The 16,686-nt window shown below is 38.7% G+C and overlaps 1 protein-coding gene across 2 annotated transcripts in view; it reads left to right on the plus strand.

Moving 5' to 3' along the window:
- Positions 1-5,553: 5,553 nt before the first annotated feature.
- Positions 5,554-16,686, plus strand: part of dync1h1 (dynein, cytoplasmic 1, heavy chain 1) — a 64,101-nt gene continuing 52,968 nt past the window's right edge. For both annotated transcript variants that reach the window (XM_028821651.2, XM_028821652.2), the window contains exons 1-7: positions 5,554-5,910; positions 9,903-9,990; positions 11,324-11,497; positions 12,860-13,115; positions 13,803-13,989; positions 14,408-14,679; positions 16,001-16,228. In XM_028821651.2, the coding sequence (XP_028677484.1) occupies positions 5,652-5,910; positions 9,903-9,990; positions 11,324-11,497; positions 12,860-13,115; positions 13,803-13,989; positions 14,408-14,679; positions 16,001-16,228 (1,464 nt within the window). In that variant the 5' untranslated portion in view covers positions 5,554-5,651. The remainder of the gene's footprint in view (positions 5,911-9,902; positions 9,991-11,323; positions 11,498-12,859; positions 13,116-13,802; positions 13,990-14,407; positions 14,680-16,000; positions 16,229-16,686) is intronic.

Here is a 16,686-nt window from a genome sequence, read left to right on the forward strand (position 1 = left end):
CATCTGCACAGAAGGACCACAAGGTTGGTGTAAATGAAATGCCTTCCAAATGGTTTTAAAGGAATTCTCCACCCATTTGTTTTTTAATGTTATTTACCCCAAATGGTTTCATTCTAACCAAGAATAAACAGTTGGTGATATAATGGAATGTAAAGATGAACTAACTACCTGTCTAAAGGTAAATGATGTAAAAACATCCATAAAAAACCTTCTGGTACTCATTGGATAATCCACATGTCTGTTAACCATTTATATCAAAAATGAACAAAATGCATGAATTTGTGCTAAAATAACTTTGCATACAAGATAACACATATTCCAATGATACAGTGGGTTTGATATAAATAAAGCTTTATAAGATAGCACTAGAAGTTTAGAGTTGGTCCTGGGTGACACACGGAGCCACTGAAGGGGATTACACACTGGTGTTGGACCGCTGCAGCAGAGACAACACACTGGGGAGGGAAGCTACCGAGTAAAGTTAAGGTGATCAATGCATAAGGTGGTAAAAGCATGAGCAAGGTTGTCAATATCAGAAAAGGGATGAGAACGAGCAACCATGGGACACATTACAGAGGTGGGAGTAGGAAACTCGATGCGATTTATGTGGGTTAAATATAAAAGGTAGGAATTGAGAAGGGTGCTGAGATTTGTTGCTGAAGATAAAGGTATGATGCTATCAACTAGAGCGATTGAAACTCTGCTCAATCTCTTAAGATGGACCTTAATGTCAGTTATCAAAACTTGTTTTCATTTCATTTCAAACACTCGTGCTTCAGCCAGTGTTTAATTTGTTCAAGACAAGTTGTGAGCCAAGAGATCTCTGATGGACATTCACTTTTTACACTGAACAATATCTGGGGGTCATCTACAATGTAAAGCTGGTTATATTCTTTGCTTAAAACATGGTGTTGAGGGACCTGCTCACAATTTAAACACTGACCTGTATGTAATGATCATCCTGTTTTGTTTTTTTTCCTATTCATGTTCCAATTTGCTCTTTTAATAGGAGTACAGCAGAGGATTTCTGAACATCATTTATCAGGCGCATCATTTCATGGCAGTAGGATGTCCCAAGTGTAAATAGCCGTGGCTTCCACAGTTACCCAATCTTAATCCAGCTCGGTGACGGTGAGTTGACAATGTTGTCTCCAGAGTGGAGGTCCACCATGAGTGCAGAACTGATAAGGACTTAAAGCCCTCATTGTTACCGTGAAGGCCTAGCAGATGTGTCTTGGATCGAGCCAGATGCCTGGGACTTGTAGCAGCTGAATGTCTCTTCTTAGATCCGTACAATATAGGTATTCCAGACTTTCTTCCATCTCACCTACTGACTCCTGACTTGGACTGTCTACTTTTGGGGTTATACTTTTATGTGTATCACTTTGAAGTCAGTTCCAGTGCTCAGCCCTCAATTGCCATTGCACCTGAAATTTATCACGGCCTGCCAGTGGCTCAAACCAGCAAGGGCTCACTACCAAACGCCAACAATGGGCGAGTCTGGGGGATTTGGACCGTCTTTGGCAGACCCAGGCAAGTTCACCTTGGTTTTTATGTGAACCATCATGGGAGTCGATTTTGGTTTGTTCATCAGGCCTTTTTACTTGAATGAATTTGCCAAAGTCCTCTACAACCTCACACTTTGTTACCTTCTCTAAATTGTTCTCTCTATTGTTGCTCTGACAAACAAGTTAACTCTAAGCTTTTTGGTGGAAGTCCCCTTAAGGATGTTATTGTAGACAACTGAGGATCTTCCTTCTCCAATATAATTCTATCTTGAATTTTTCACTTGTTCAGATCCTTGACTCTGCTGACATGAGGATGCAGATTCCTTTTATTGCTACTCCTTTTCATTATAGTGGTGCAGATTGATCTTGGAGACTCGTTTTCTTCTGGAAATGGGATTATTCTATGTATCTTGGCTGGGTTGTGTTTGCTTAACGTTTGTGTTTTTGTTTTATTTCCTGCTGGAACTTGGTATTTGGTTCAATAAAAAAAAAAATCTCAAAACTCATTTGCCAAAACTACCAAAATAATGAGGCTCAGAGCACAAGTGGCTGAAGTCAGGTTCAGCTCTAGGGTTGGCAGTGCTACTCTGGACCAACAGGTGTCAGTTATGGTGGACTAGGTGTCTCATAAGGATGGTCAATGGTGCCTCCCCCTGGAGATCAATGAGGCACCGCTCACAGGAAGTAGACCTTGGACTTTCTGGGTTACTTGTCACACGTTGTCTGAGGGCTGGAGCATTCTGGTTAGCTTCTGTAGAGCTCATCCCTCAGGAGTTGAAGTTTCCAAAAAAAATTACGCAAGACAAGAAATGTGATCTCCGGGATCAAGCTGCTGTAAGGAAGTGCTGCCATCTAGTGGTATCAAATATTAATACCAGTTCAGTGTCTTACCAAGGAGTGTTTCTCCAAGTAGCAAAGTGTGGATTATCAGTGCTGTTTCATGTGGCAGAATTTTGAAAGCATTAAACAGGGGAAACCATAAATCTTATTACTGAATAGTTGGGGACCAGCAATTCATAAACTAAAATACTTCATTTATGTATAAATTTGTATTAGGTGAAGATCATACCATATTTTAGGTTACAATAATGAACAAACTCTACCTATTTTAACTGATAACACACACATTATTGTATTGTTCATGTACACATTGAATTCCTAATTGAAACATTCACTGATGTAATTTGGAAAAGTTTGTAAATGCTCGGGTGATGACTTGCACAGCAGCTAACAGGAGACAGGAGTTAGTTAGACCTTCGGTACATCCAATGACATGAGATTGGGGGTGTGGTTTATAGCTACTTTGACCAATAAAAAAAGAGATTCCAATATTTTGAGTTTCCTATTCACAAGAAGCTTCTGCTGATGTGAAGCATGCTTCCCAAAAAAAGAGATCTCGGAAGATCTATGACCAAGAATTGCTGATTTGCATGAAGCTAGAAAGGGTTAAATAATTTGAAAAAGTGTAGAGATCCATTAGACAAACTGTGTATAAATGGAAACTTCGTACTAGAACTGCTCTCTGTAGATCCTGACTTCTAGGTGAAAGGAACACACACAGGTATGGCGGTACAGCAGTTAGCATTGCTGCTATACAGGTACAAGCACCAAGTTCAAATGTCACCGCAGCCACTGCCTGTGTGGAGTTTGCCTATCTGTGAGAGTTTCGGCCCACTCTAACTTTTCTGATACATCATGAAAATGTAAATCTGGTTAGATGGCAGTTCTAAACTAGTCATGACTGTTTGATGAGTGTTCCCTGCAATGGATTGCAGCTCTGGTTCCAGCCTTGTGATGAAGGCTACCAGCTTACTCTTTGTGTGGTTGCTGTGGCCCTAATTGGAATAGTTGGTTATGTGAAATCCTTGAATCACTGACATCATAAGGAGGTTTATGCAGTACATTTAGTACATACTGTAGGTTCTGATGACAATGACCCCCTACTGCATCAGGAGTGGGCAGGAGGAGTATAGGAACTTAATCAAGGACTTTGTTAAATGGTGCGACTCAAACCACCTACAATTGAACACCAGCAAAACCAAGGAGCTGGTGGTGGATTTTAGGAGGACCAGGCCCCTCATGGACCCCGTGATCATCAGAGTTGACTGTGTGCAGAGGGTGCAGACCTATAAATACCTGGGAGTGCAGCTGGATAATAAATTGGACTGGACTGCCAATACTGATGCTCTGTGCAAGAAAGGACAGAGCCGACTATACTTCCTTAGAAGGCTGGCGTCCTTCAACATCTGCAATAAGATGCTGCAGATGTTCTATCAGACAGTTGTGGTGAGCGCCCTCTTCTACGCAGTGGTGTGCTGGGGAAGCAGCATAAAGAAAAGAGACACCTCACGCCTGGACAAACTGGTGAGGAAGGCAGGCTCTATTGTAGGCACACAGCTGGACAGTTTGACATCTGTGGCAGAGCGACGGGCACTGAGCAGGCTCCTGTCAATCGTGGAGAATCCACTACATCCACTGAACAGTATCATCTCCAGACAGAGGAGCAGCTTCAGAGATAGACTGCTGTCACTGTCCTGCTCCACTGACAGACTGAGGAGATCGTTCCTCCCCCAAACTATACGACTCTTCAATTCCACCCTTGATGTAAACGTTAAAATTATACAGTTATTGTCTGTCTGTATACCTGCATTGTTATCACTCTTTAATTTAATATTGTTCTTTATCAGTATGCTGCTGCTGGAGTATGTGAATTTCCCCTTGGGATTAATAAAGTATCTATCTATCTACTGCATTCTCATCAACCATCATTTGAGCTATCATCTGTCCACTTTATAAATTCAATTACAGGTCATGGAGGGCTTTGGTCTGTCCAGGTGTTGCCCTGGATCGGGTCCACCCGCTGACAGCTGTCAGTGAAGCGCTCATTCACAATAAACTTGCACTATATATTACTAACTGACTGGCGCAGTGGTGAATCCTGCTGCTCCCACAGCACCATGAGACGAAGTCTGAATCCAGTCTGTATTTGGGTGAAGCTGAAATAAGCTCCAACAGATGAATGAATGAATGAAAGAATATCATTTGGACTTGGTAGGGTGCACCAGAAACGAGCAGGCATCCTTGATCCTGAATGAGCGGATTGTGAAGTGTCGCAGATTTCTGAGTTTGGTGGATGTTTTTCTGTGGCAGGTAGATTAATTTCCTAAGTAATCATTTAAGTATGTTGTGTGTTATTCTTACGCCACAGAAGTCAGTTTTGGATCTGTATCACCGTAACATTCAGTTCAAGTGACGTTGATAGCGTAACATTACACCAAATGTGCAGACGGAATTAATGAATACAAAATATTTAAGACTGAAATTCAAACAATCTAAGGTTACTGCCGTGATGTTTGAGGGCGGATGCTTATTTTCATATAAAGTAATTTAAGAATATTGAGACAGAGCATTTCAAAACACCATGTTAACTTCTTGACGGTAAATTAATTTTCAATTCTAATTTAATATCTCAAAATATAAAGAAATACAAAGGCTGCCAATTAAAAAATCGAGAACGCTGTAATTCTCGTAGCGTCATAGCTATAAATAGGCCTGCAGGAAATTATTACAGCTCGTTTTATAATGCCTGGATTTTCTACGATTCCTATAAAACAAAGATGATGATAATAATATTATATAACGAAATTCGTCACTTAAAAATAATCCTTTGTCATAATTCTTCTCACTCTTTACTATGTAAACCTTTGTTTTTCGCCACGTAAAAACGGAAGCGTCTGCCGCAGCATTACGCAGCACTTCAACAATTGAAAAGCCGCCAGAAGGGCGTCTGTCATACAGCAAGAGACCGTGCTGTCTGATGGGATTGTAGTCTTTTGCGACGCCTTTGCAGGGCAATTGTTTAATGAAAGAACTACAAGTCCCAAACCGGCGTTTACTCCTTTAAACCAGCGGCAGTACGCATTGCCTGCAGGGATTGTAGTCGTTCTACATCTGTATCTATCCTGACATTTCTAAAACTGAACTACAACTCCCACATTGGTTCGTGTACATGACCACGTGCTTGTCGGCCGGCAGGGAGTCTCTCTCTGTCACCTGACTGAAAAGAGAGATCTTTCATTCGGGTCCGGCTTTGAAGCTGCTTTACTGCTTGTCTTCTCTGGTACGGTGCTGGTTAGTGAGGAAATGTCAGATTCGGGAGGTGGAGGTGGAGAGGATGGTTCAACTGCTATGGAGGTGTCCGCTGCGGTGCAGAACGTGGCGGATGCCTCAGTATTGCAGAAGCACGTCCGCAAGCTGGTGCCGCTACTGCTGGAAGATGGCGGCGAGGTTCCAGCAGCTCTGGAAACTGCCTTGGAAGAAAAGAGCATAGTTGAACAAATGAGAAAATTTCTTGCTGATCCACAGGTTCACACAATCTTAGTTGAGAGGTGTACTCTGAAAGGTAAGTGTTGCGCCACAGGGCACAGCAGTTCATGCATCTTTTATATAGGATGGTGTCAAAAAGAGAAGATAGGCGATAGCATCACTGTGCTGTTTATGTTCTTTTGCGCCGACCAGCGGCGAGACGAGGGGTCATGCAGGAAGTTTCAAATGGTGAAATCGCCAAAAAACGGGGCAGATAGACCGAGAGAGTTGTAGTAGAATTGCCGTTGAATAAGGTAGCGAACAAGAGAACATCTGGAGGCGTTGGAGGGACAGATGTTTATAAATATGCATTTCAATAGGAAAAAGTTCTTAAGAACAACAGATTCAGGGGGTAGGAACCTCTGCCGTTAATATATACAGAAAGTGCTTTCTCCAGAAGATATGCTGATGATTTTTTTTTCCTCCCTTGGGACTGTGTGGACTCTGCACATCTTTCTTGGCTATTATGTTTACCCGCAGAGTGACGTACTTCTTGGGTGTATCCTTACTTTTCTGTCATCTTTAGAGGTGCGGCTGGCTTTGGTCTAAACAAATCAGATTAGATAGACTTGCCCGCATTAATCCAGGATACTTCTGTGATTTGACATGTAATCTTTTAGTTGATGCATCTATGGAAAGCTGCATAATTTAGGTAGAGACAGGGCGACCTAGTGGCCGATTATCTAGTGGCGAGTATCATGGAATTGGAAAGTGCAATGAAGACCATAATAAAGGTGCCCATATAGTTTATGGCAATCAATAGACCGTAGGAAATATACTATTAAGGGGGTGTTAAACTGTAAAATACATGGTTACAGGCAGAGCCTGAGTAAAGTCTGGGACCTTTTATTTTTCTTATTTATATTAACAAATATTTTGGTGTAGTTAGTAAACTTGTGAAATTCATAGATGCTATAAAGTTGGAGAAATGGCAGACACAGAGAAGGCAGCAGAAACAATTCAAGGTGATTTGGACAAGCTTTTGAATGGGGCATACACTTGGAAATTGCAGTTTAATGTAGAAATATACAAAAAGTTACATGGGAGCAAAAGGAACATCCAGTTATGCATACAAGATGGGAGACCCATTCCTAAAGAAAGCAACCTGTGAAAATGATTTAGGTTTTATGTGAACACAACATTTTTTTGTCCAGAAGCTGTTAAAAAGGCAAATAAAATGTTTGGTTATATAATAAAGTGTTGAATATTATTATATAATATTATATAATGCAGTAGTGAGACCTCCCAACCGCTGGAGTGTTGTGTGCAGTTCTAGTCAAAGACATAGCAGCACTTGAGACTGTGCAGATGATAGCAACCAGAGGACTTAAGGACATGTACTCCAGCACAGTCCAAGAAATAAACCTGTTTAGCCTCTAGCAGAATATCCTGGGAACCTAACCCAAGTCTTCAAGATTGTGAAAGGCACTGACAAAGAAGATTAGCAAAATTCTTTGGACTTAATGGTGAGAATTTAGGGTGTGTGCATTTAGGGATGAAGCCAGGAGGCACTTCTTTAGAGTCGCCCTTAGGATGCCCAGATGTTTCAAGGTTATGATTGAATCTCATTTTTTTTAAAAAAAATGATTTGTTAATGTATTTGGGGATGCTTGGGAAGGGTCTTGAGGGAACTGGCAGATGTGAGATCAGCAGGAGGATGTGGTCTGGATGGGGATGCGGAAGGTGCTCTTGGTTTAAGTGGGTTTCCCTTCTGATGGTCTGTAGATGAGGGAGAAAAGACATTAGTGCACTTCATCAACCCCTGACTCTGCATGTTACCCTCAGTCAAGTCCTTTGACAGCCTCCTATGCGCACATGTGTGACAAATGTTACAAGTAATGTACATTATGTAGTCAGGTTACCTTTAATAGTAGCACCTAAAAATACCTGTTATTTAAAAAAAAAAAAAAGATATACATTACTGTATTACTTTGGAAGATTATTCCCACCACTCTAGAAAACAAAATGTTATTTTGCAGATGTATTGACTTTCTTTTTTTGCAAATGTGTTACTTGCTGCTGTGAGTAACATCGCACACATTGGCTTTATGGTGATAGCTTGTGAGGAAAAGGTTAAGCATGTGCAATAAAGTGAAATGAATTGAACAAAACTTATAGGTATACATCTAATCCTGCATGTACTGAGGGGTAAACTTTAATCTGCCCAGTTTAGGGTCTCAGAGATCCAGTGATCATCACTGGGTGTGAGGCAAGAAGCCAGTGGGCTTTATGTGATCAGTGCTGGATCTGCACCCCACCTCTCCTCAGATGGCTGCTTTTATTGCTGCCCTCTTTCAGGTATTCTCACTCCTCAAAGATCTCAGCCATGAGAGAAGTGTGTCTTGTTCAGATCTAAACCTGGGGTTGCTATATTGATCAAATTTAGCTGGGCTTCTGGTTAGTTTCATTAAGGCTAATGGGTTTAGGATTTAATAGCAAGTGCTGGCCTGTGAAGTGTGCAGTTTTTCATACATAATTAATTGTTTGTGGTGCATTATATTTTATAATAACTGCATAAAATATTTATCTATTTTTTGCAAGTAATAAGTAGTATTAACTCAATGACTTTTAAAAGTAACATTCACCAACACTGATCACAACACTTGTCGAGGTATTGGACGGTTTGCTTTTTTTTTTTCTCTTTATTAAAATCAAATAACATTCCATACACATAACTCAAGTTTTACAAAAAAAAAAAAAAAGGTTTGAAACACGGATGGTTTGCTTTTAAAGATATAGCCGTTCAGTCACAGCATATTCGTGAGTCATGTCCACTTCTGGAATGTTAGCTGATTTGCCATTTTACTTGTTCATAGCTACTGAACTGTGTGTGTGTGAGTGAGTGAGTGTATTATTTATTTACTAGACATTAAGCCCGTTACAATAACGGGCGCTAGAACAGTATTTTTGCAAGAAGCCTAAAGTAAAATAATAATAAAAATAAAATAGAAACGTATGTGACAATACAGTAAGTACAATTAATATTACATTCATCCTCTCCTCTGTGGCTGTTGATTGATGTGTTGTGTCTGTTTGAAGATCTCCTATCCTGCCTCTCTTTATTTTAGCTTGCTGTGGCGTCTCTCCACCAAGTACTGTGCAGTTCCCTAGCAAGTATTTTAATCTGTGCTGGCGTGCAGCTGATTATTGTATGTGTGGCGTCTCCCCAGCAACGGATTTTATGTGCGCGGCCGCGAGTACCCAATCAGCACTCTCCCCAGCAATGATGTCCTTTATTAAAGAGTGCCCTGCGCATGCGCGCTTCACCAGAAGACACACACAGACACATGGACACACACGGGGATTTTATTAAAGAGGATTTATTTATTTAATGAAGCAACATTTTCTCAACTAATCTCATTTAGTTGCTTCCTGTTCCCATCCTGTTTAATGTGGCAAACACAGTTTTGTATATGGAGGGTTTTTGCTTGATCAATGTTTGTCACCCCTTGACCTTGCCGGTTTGGGTTTTCATTGCTTTCACGCTTTTAATCTTTAAGTATAATAGCAAATTAAAATCCTTATGATTTTCAGTTGTCCTATTGGGCTGTTGCAACTGTTAGTGACACCTTGACTGTTAACGGTTGGCTTAATCAGATGGCATTTTTAAAAAAAGGGTCAATTACCACTCTGCGGCCTCATTGTGTACTATGACGTTAATAGGACTTTGACATTTGATTTGTAATACCAGACATTTTTGTTATGGACATGCTCTCTTTTGAGTTGTTTTACGGTTTCCATCACTGCAAATGTTTCACTGGCAGTTTCCTTTTCCCAGGTAATATTCATTTGAATTATGAGATGACTGTATTGTTAGTCTTTCTGCTCTGTGATGTTGTAGTTTTTTGTTTTTTTTTTCTTTTAAATTAAATGAGCAGTGTTTCTTGCCCTAACATCTCATTTAAAATTCCCTTCACATGCATGTGAACTGTGTAAGTGAACTTGGACAGGCCTGAGGCTGTTAGGCTTTGCATACATTTCCCTAGCAGCAGTTGGACGCTGATCATTTAATCCTGTCTTTGATTACAGAGGATGTTGGTGACGAAGGGGAGGAAGAAAGAGAATGCATTTCTTACAACATCAGTATTGACATCCACTATGGGCTCAAATCAAACAGGTCTGTTTTTTAACTTAATACAGCATAATTTAAATCTTATAGGAAATATGTGATGTGTTACAGAAAACCTATAGTATTTTAAGTTCTCTAAGCAATGAAAGACCTCCACATAGACCTACTATAAGATGCCCTTTCCCCCCATCTATTAAGATATAGTCCGTATTCTTGTGAGTTGCCAAACCAAATTCCATTATGTGTATTCTAGGTTTTCCTTCCTTCTCAGTCTTCCATATTTAGATGTTTTAGAAAATTAAAAAAACAAAAATCCCAAAAGACCTCTTGCCAGTCTTTAGTGATGTTGCCACCCTTTTCACCATGTGTTCTTCCTGCAAACCTTTTAATATAATGTTAAAAATTTGTTCTAAAGTGCACTTTCACTCAAGTCATTCCACATAACAAGGAGGAAATTACTGCAAAATTACAAACAGATCTCTAGATCTGTCTATTGATCTCTGGAGAGTGAGGAATTGCCAGGAAACCTAAAGCAAAAATAATAAAGCAGTTGGTTTTTTTTATTTCAATGAATTTTAAATCATCTGCCTAGGCAGCAATGTGTTTGATGGAGTCAAAGGTTTGTTTTTTTTAAATAACCAATCCCTTTAAATTTTTTTTTAAATTGTGGAAATGGAAATGTATGATGTTATATAAACTCACATATAGGTTTATTTGTCTACATTTAGATTTTTTTTTTCTAATTTTAATTATTTGTCTCGGAGGAGGAAAAAAAATTCTGTGATGCTTGATATACACTTTTATTTTAAGGACATTGCTGCCTTTTGTTTTGCTTGTTTATCATTGTTTGTACCTCACAAAACAATGAACTGGGACCATCCAGAGTAACAGAAAATGAAAGATCCTCCGAATGTTTGAAAACACTGCAGCCACATGTGATGAGAAATGTCAGCAGAGGATTCTTTTCAGGTTTCCCTTCAATTAACACACCAATACCATGAACACTAAAATTAACTTTGACTAATATTTGCAGTCAGCAGATGGATATTTTTAGAGAAGTAGAAACATTTATTGTTTTTGCAATTGTTATCAAAAAATAAATTCTCTATCAATGGCTTAAATATCCCCAAAAAATCTAGAGAATTTTTTCCAGTGTTTCAATAATATATTGTGATTAAAAACATTGCAGTGCTCAACCATATGATATTTTTTTCCTATCTCTTCTCTATGTAATGTATTGGCAATATCTACTTTTCTGGGGTTTGCGTTCTGTTGAGAGCAGTGTCATCTTAACTCTGTTGCTGAAGATAACTCCTGTGATAATTTTACTTGAGTGTTTTATTTTTTATCTGAAATGTATTTTTAACACTTTTGTTTGCAGCCTGGCCTTCATCAAGAGAACAGGAGTCATTGATGCTGACAAGCCTATTTCATCCCAGTTGCGGGTCCTGACACTTAGTGAAGATTCTCCCTACGAGACCCTGCATTCTTTCATTAGCAATGCTGTGGCTCCTTTCTTCAAGTCATACATCAGGGAGTCTGGCAAAGCTGACAGGTATTGACCCAGATTCGTATTCAGATGACGTAGAAAGCAAATGAGATTTGTGTAAAATTTAACCCTCAGTGAGACCATTTAACATTTGGTTTGCCTTAGTCTGTTTTCGAAAAATAAAGAGAATCTTAGATTAAGATTACATTTCCTTAAACATAATTACACAAGTTAATTAACTTGTTGGAAAGCTTTCAAAAAATGTCATATTTCTTTGCAAATACATAAACATATCTCTCCAGAGAGACTAACATTGTTCTACATTTTAGGCGTGAAGTGTAGTGGCGATAGCCAAGGGCTTTATATATCAGGGGTGCCAGCAGAACAGATACCTTTAGCTCAATGCATGACCCTGAGTTCCAGTTTTAAATAATGCATGTTAACATTTGTTTAATTCCTTATATAGCCATCCATCCATCCATCCATCCATTTTCCAACCCGCTGAATCCGAACACAGGGTCACGGGGCTCTGCTGGAGCCAATCCCAGCCAACACAAGGCAGGAACCAATCCTGGGCAGGGTGCCAACCCACCGCAGTCCTTATATAGCACTTGGCATAATGTTTTTTAAAAGATAGTGAGTCAGTTGTTTGAATTCTGAAGCTAAGATCTCTGACAGACATATCTCCTTGAGTTGGTGTGATATGTCAGAGTAGAATTTCTTTATACATACAGATTATATATATATATATATATATATATATATATATATATATATATATATATATATATATATATATATATATACACTCACGTTTTAAGTTCTCTCGCGGGTAAGTCGGGGCTTGATTTTTCTGTATAATTTCCAGTATTTTATAATGTCGGTCGTATAAGTCGAATGCGGAAAACTCACGCTATTGGTCCAAGAGATTATAGATAGATAGAGAGAGTAACCACTGAGCACACGCCTTTTTATTCTATGCATTGTTCCTACGTGACTACACGGTAATACCCAAACTATTCCAAAGCAACATTTGCACTGATTTGTGTTTGTTTTTTTTGTTTTTTTTTTTTGATCTCACACCCTCGTACACATTTATCGTAAGAGCATCCCTTATGTACAATGGAGCATTCTATCAGAAGAAAATGTGAAGCTGGTTTTAAATTAAAAGTCGTTGAAGGGGTGCTAGTTAAGAATAAAATGTAAATTGTTGCTATGATTTATTTAAATTCAGTTTTTACCGTCAGAATTTTTTTTTTTTTTTTTTGTAAAATCTTCTGTTTTTATTATTTTATCAATTTTGGATGCAAAATGTTTGCTCTTTTGATCCTGTATCTAGCCCCATTTTTTAGCAAAATGTCACACCACTGAGAATAAGTTGATATGAAACATCTCTTGGGATTATTCTCATTATCTATCGTTTTGTAGAGATGGTGATAAGATGGCACCCTCAGTGGAGAAAAAGATTGCAGAACTGGAGATGGGCCTTTTACATCTTCAGCAGAACATTGAGATTCCAGAGATAAGCTTGCTAATTCATCCCATTATCACAAATGTTGCCAAGCAGTGCTATGAGCGTGGAGAGAAGCCAAAGGTAACTGACTTTGGAGACAAAGTCGAAGATCCCACCTTCCTGAACCAGCTACAGTCTGGAGTGAACCGCTGGATCCGAGAGATACAGAAGGTAAGGCACGTCTGTCAGTCTAATGTTTACATAAGCTGGTGTCTTTGAATGTGATTGTCACTCAATAAAAATTTAGAATTGACCTGTCAGTATTCATTATTACAAGATGTGGTTTAAAATTGAGCAACATTTGAGGAAAGAAGTAAAGAAACAATACTCTTGGAAAGCAAATCTTCCAAAAGCAGCTTCTTTATTTAAATAGAAAACAGTGTATTGGTTATGTTTGACTTAGGGTGTAATGCAGAAACATATTTTTCCTTACTACGTGTCAAGTCTTGACTTAAGCCGCTGCTACTTATTTGTATGTCATCAGCCCCTACTTCAATCCCTATTTTCATCTTTTTTTTTTCTTAACATCTTTGTAGTACTTCTCTTACTTAGTTATTCTCCAATTTTTGGTTTACTTGCCCAGACTGTCTGCACCACTTTCTTATTATCATTTCTGTTCTGTTGCATTTTAATTCATAGTGCCAGTATCATGCTTTTAGTGAGGTTTGTCCTAATTATTTTTTATTTTATTTTTCTTTAAGAGCGGTGTTGCTCGATAACAGTGGGACTCTTCTTAACTGCTGTTTTACTCTTTTGTGTAGTTTTCTTCTAAATGATCAGCCACACTCCTACATCTTTTTGAGGTAATTTTGGCAAACCATGCTGCTGTTATTTTATTTGTTTCTTTTGTCTTTACAGGTAACCAAACTTGACAGAGATCCTGCATCTGGAACAGCTCTGCAGGAGATTAGTTTCTGGCTTAATCTGGAGCGTGCACTAAATCGCATTCAAGAAAAAAGGGAAAGTCCAGAAGTGCTTTTGACTCTTGACATCCTGAAGCATGGAAAACGGTTCCATGCTACAGTCAGCTTTGATACAGATACCGGTAAGTGACACATTCTGTATATGGTTCAGATTAACGATTTGTGCTTTAAGCATGCTTTTAGCATTCATTTTGCATTTTTTGGCTTTCCTTGACTTGATAGGTGTTAGTCAGTGGAATGTAAACCTTGTGCCATGAAGAGAAATTATGTGGGAACCTAACCTGTTTCTTTCTTCAAATAGAACAGATGAATAGCTTAATTAAGGATATTAGTTGAAGTTAAGGAGACATTGCATTCAACACATAAACCAAAAATCATTTTGCTTAAAGTTGATTTGTAGTGCAAATACCTGAGTAATGTTTTTAAAGTGTCTGACGTGGATGTGACCTACTGTTCTGGCTGAGCTAATTCTTGTTTACAATATTACTGATCATTTACCTGTAAACATTTATGGTTTTTTTTTTTCCCTCTTCTCTCCAGGTCTGAAACAAGCTGTCGAAACAGTCAATGACTATAACCCTTTAATGAAAGACTTCCCCTTAAATGACTTGCTGTCAGCAACTGAACTGGATAAAATCCGCCAGGCACTTGTTGCCATTTTTACTCACTTGCGCAAGATCCGGAACACCAAGTATCCCATCCAGCGAGCTCTGCGACTTGTAGAGGCTATTTCCAGGGACTTGGGCTCTCAGCTGTTGAAGGTCTTGGGAACAAGAAAATTGATGCACGTCACTTATGAGGAATTTGAAAAAGTAAGATGTTTGCACATAATTTTTAAAATTGTAAATAGTTTTTTCAACTATGTTTAAGGCTGAGGTGGATGACATGCATTTAATATAATACGGTTTCAAATATAGTTTGTGGTTTTGGGGGCGTTGTTTCTGTTCTTATAAAGAAGATTAAAATATTAAAATGTTTTGCTGGAGGGGAGAGCAAACCAATGTTTTAAAAAAATGTGCTGATGGATAAAATTTAAACATATTTGTTTTACACTGTGAAAAAGAAATCTAGCTTGTGCAGGGAGGTATTCCAACTTACCAAACACACAAAAGCTTGTTAAGTGTACTTTTGCCCAGTGAGGTCCATATGGAATAATATCTGTTCAAGTAATTTTTAAGAAGGCCTTAATTCAAAAATTGGTCACACGAAAATAAAGCCACTCACAGTTTTCTATGAGTTCTGTGTAGGCAAGGTTGCAGCAGACTTGCAAGACAGAGGCCAGACCACAGTCTGATCATCTCTGAGTTACCACTCCAGAAACCAGCACATCAGACTGATACATCTGAGAAATCATTTGAAATCTACCACACCCACAACCTGATTCCCCCACTCATCCTCCAGGGTGCTACTGAATCTAGTGGTGGACCATATGAGGCACCAGTGGGGCGCAAGTTTTACATTTCTAATATTAGTGCAAGGCAATCTGCAAAGACTTCTGGTCACACTTCCTATATTCCTGACACTATATCTCACCTCTCTTGACAATTACATTTAAGCAACTTGTGTCTTTTATATTATATTTCATTAGCCATAGATCAATTTTTGTATAATCTAAACATTTTAATTTTCTATTGTTGACTACTTTTGAAAGGACAGTCTAAATATATTTTGAAAAATGAAGCAATACTTTGAGTTTATTTGTTATTTTACTTGGTTTTATAGAAGTTTGCCTAGATATGCCTTAAGACAACCTCACTGTTATGTGAACTCCTGTTTTCTCAGTCTCCCAAATATCTAGCCCTTCAGTAATTTGAGACTGAGAATTTTTAATGTAGTTTATTCCAGTTAATTGGCTTTTCTTGCCATGACAACAGTTTTATAACCCCTTTCATGTGATGTGAGGGTCAAAAATAAAACTAGCAGCACACATAGATCTTCTCACAGACTCGTTTAGGTTTTGAATGAAGAGATTGTTGTTCTTTAATAGCAGCTAATTTGTGTAGGCTTCAGTTCTGTATACATGGTACTCCTGGTGTTTGACTATTCATTCTTTATTTTTGTAGACCTACCAGTTTTTAATCTCTTTAGATTTGTAATGTTGATGTGTTTAATACCAACTTCAATCTCTTACAGGTGATGGTTGCTTGCTTTGAAGTCTTTCAAACCTGGGATGATGAATATGAGAAACTTCAAGTGCTGCTTCGTGATATAGTAAAGAGAAAAAGAGAGGAAAATCTGAAAATGGTGTGGCGCATCAACCCCGCACATCGCAAGCTCCAGTCCCGATTGGATCACATGCGACGGTTTAGGCGTCAGCATGAGCAGTTGCGGGCTGTTATTGTCAGAGTGCTGCGACCTCAGGTAGCATGCAAATTTTTCCATTAAAAAAATAAAAAAAAAACTTTTTGTGTAGTTACTCTTTGAAAATTTTGTTTAAGTCAGTTTAAACCTCTGTTGTCATTTTTGAAATAAAACAACTAGTTGTTTTTACGGTTAGCTTCTGTTGGTTACAGCTTTTAAAAATTGTTGAAATTAATCACCTTTCAAGGGGTTTTAATAAACCTTCTATCAAGGGATGAGTGAGACTCAACAGGTTCGTTACTAGATTGGTCTACTCTTGCAACTTAATACACACAGAGATCAGGTCAAGTCAGGTCAGGTTGGGGAGCATGCACTGGTACAGTGTGTTGCCACACCAACCACACCACAGAGATCCTTTTTACAAAACTGCGTATAAGTGATGCCTCACTGCCTGTCACTCTGTAGTATTCCACATAAGATCTCCCACGCACCCACAAAATCTGTTCACATAATTATGT

Source organism: Erpetoichthys calabaricus, chromosome 16, assembly GCF_900747795.2.
Source record: "Erpetoichthys calabaricus chromosome 16, fErpCal1.3, whole genome shotgun sequence".
Classification (NCBI taxonomy): Eukaryota; Metazoa; Chordata; class Cladistia; order Polypteriformes; family Polypteridae; genus Erpetoichthys; species Erpetoichthys calabaricus.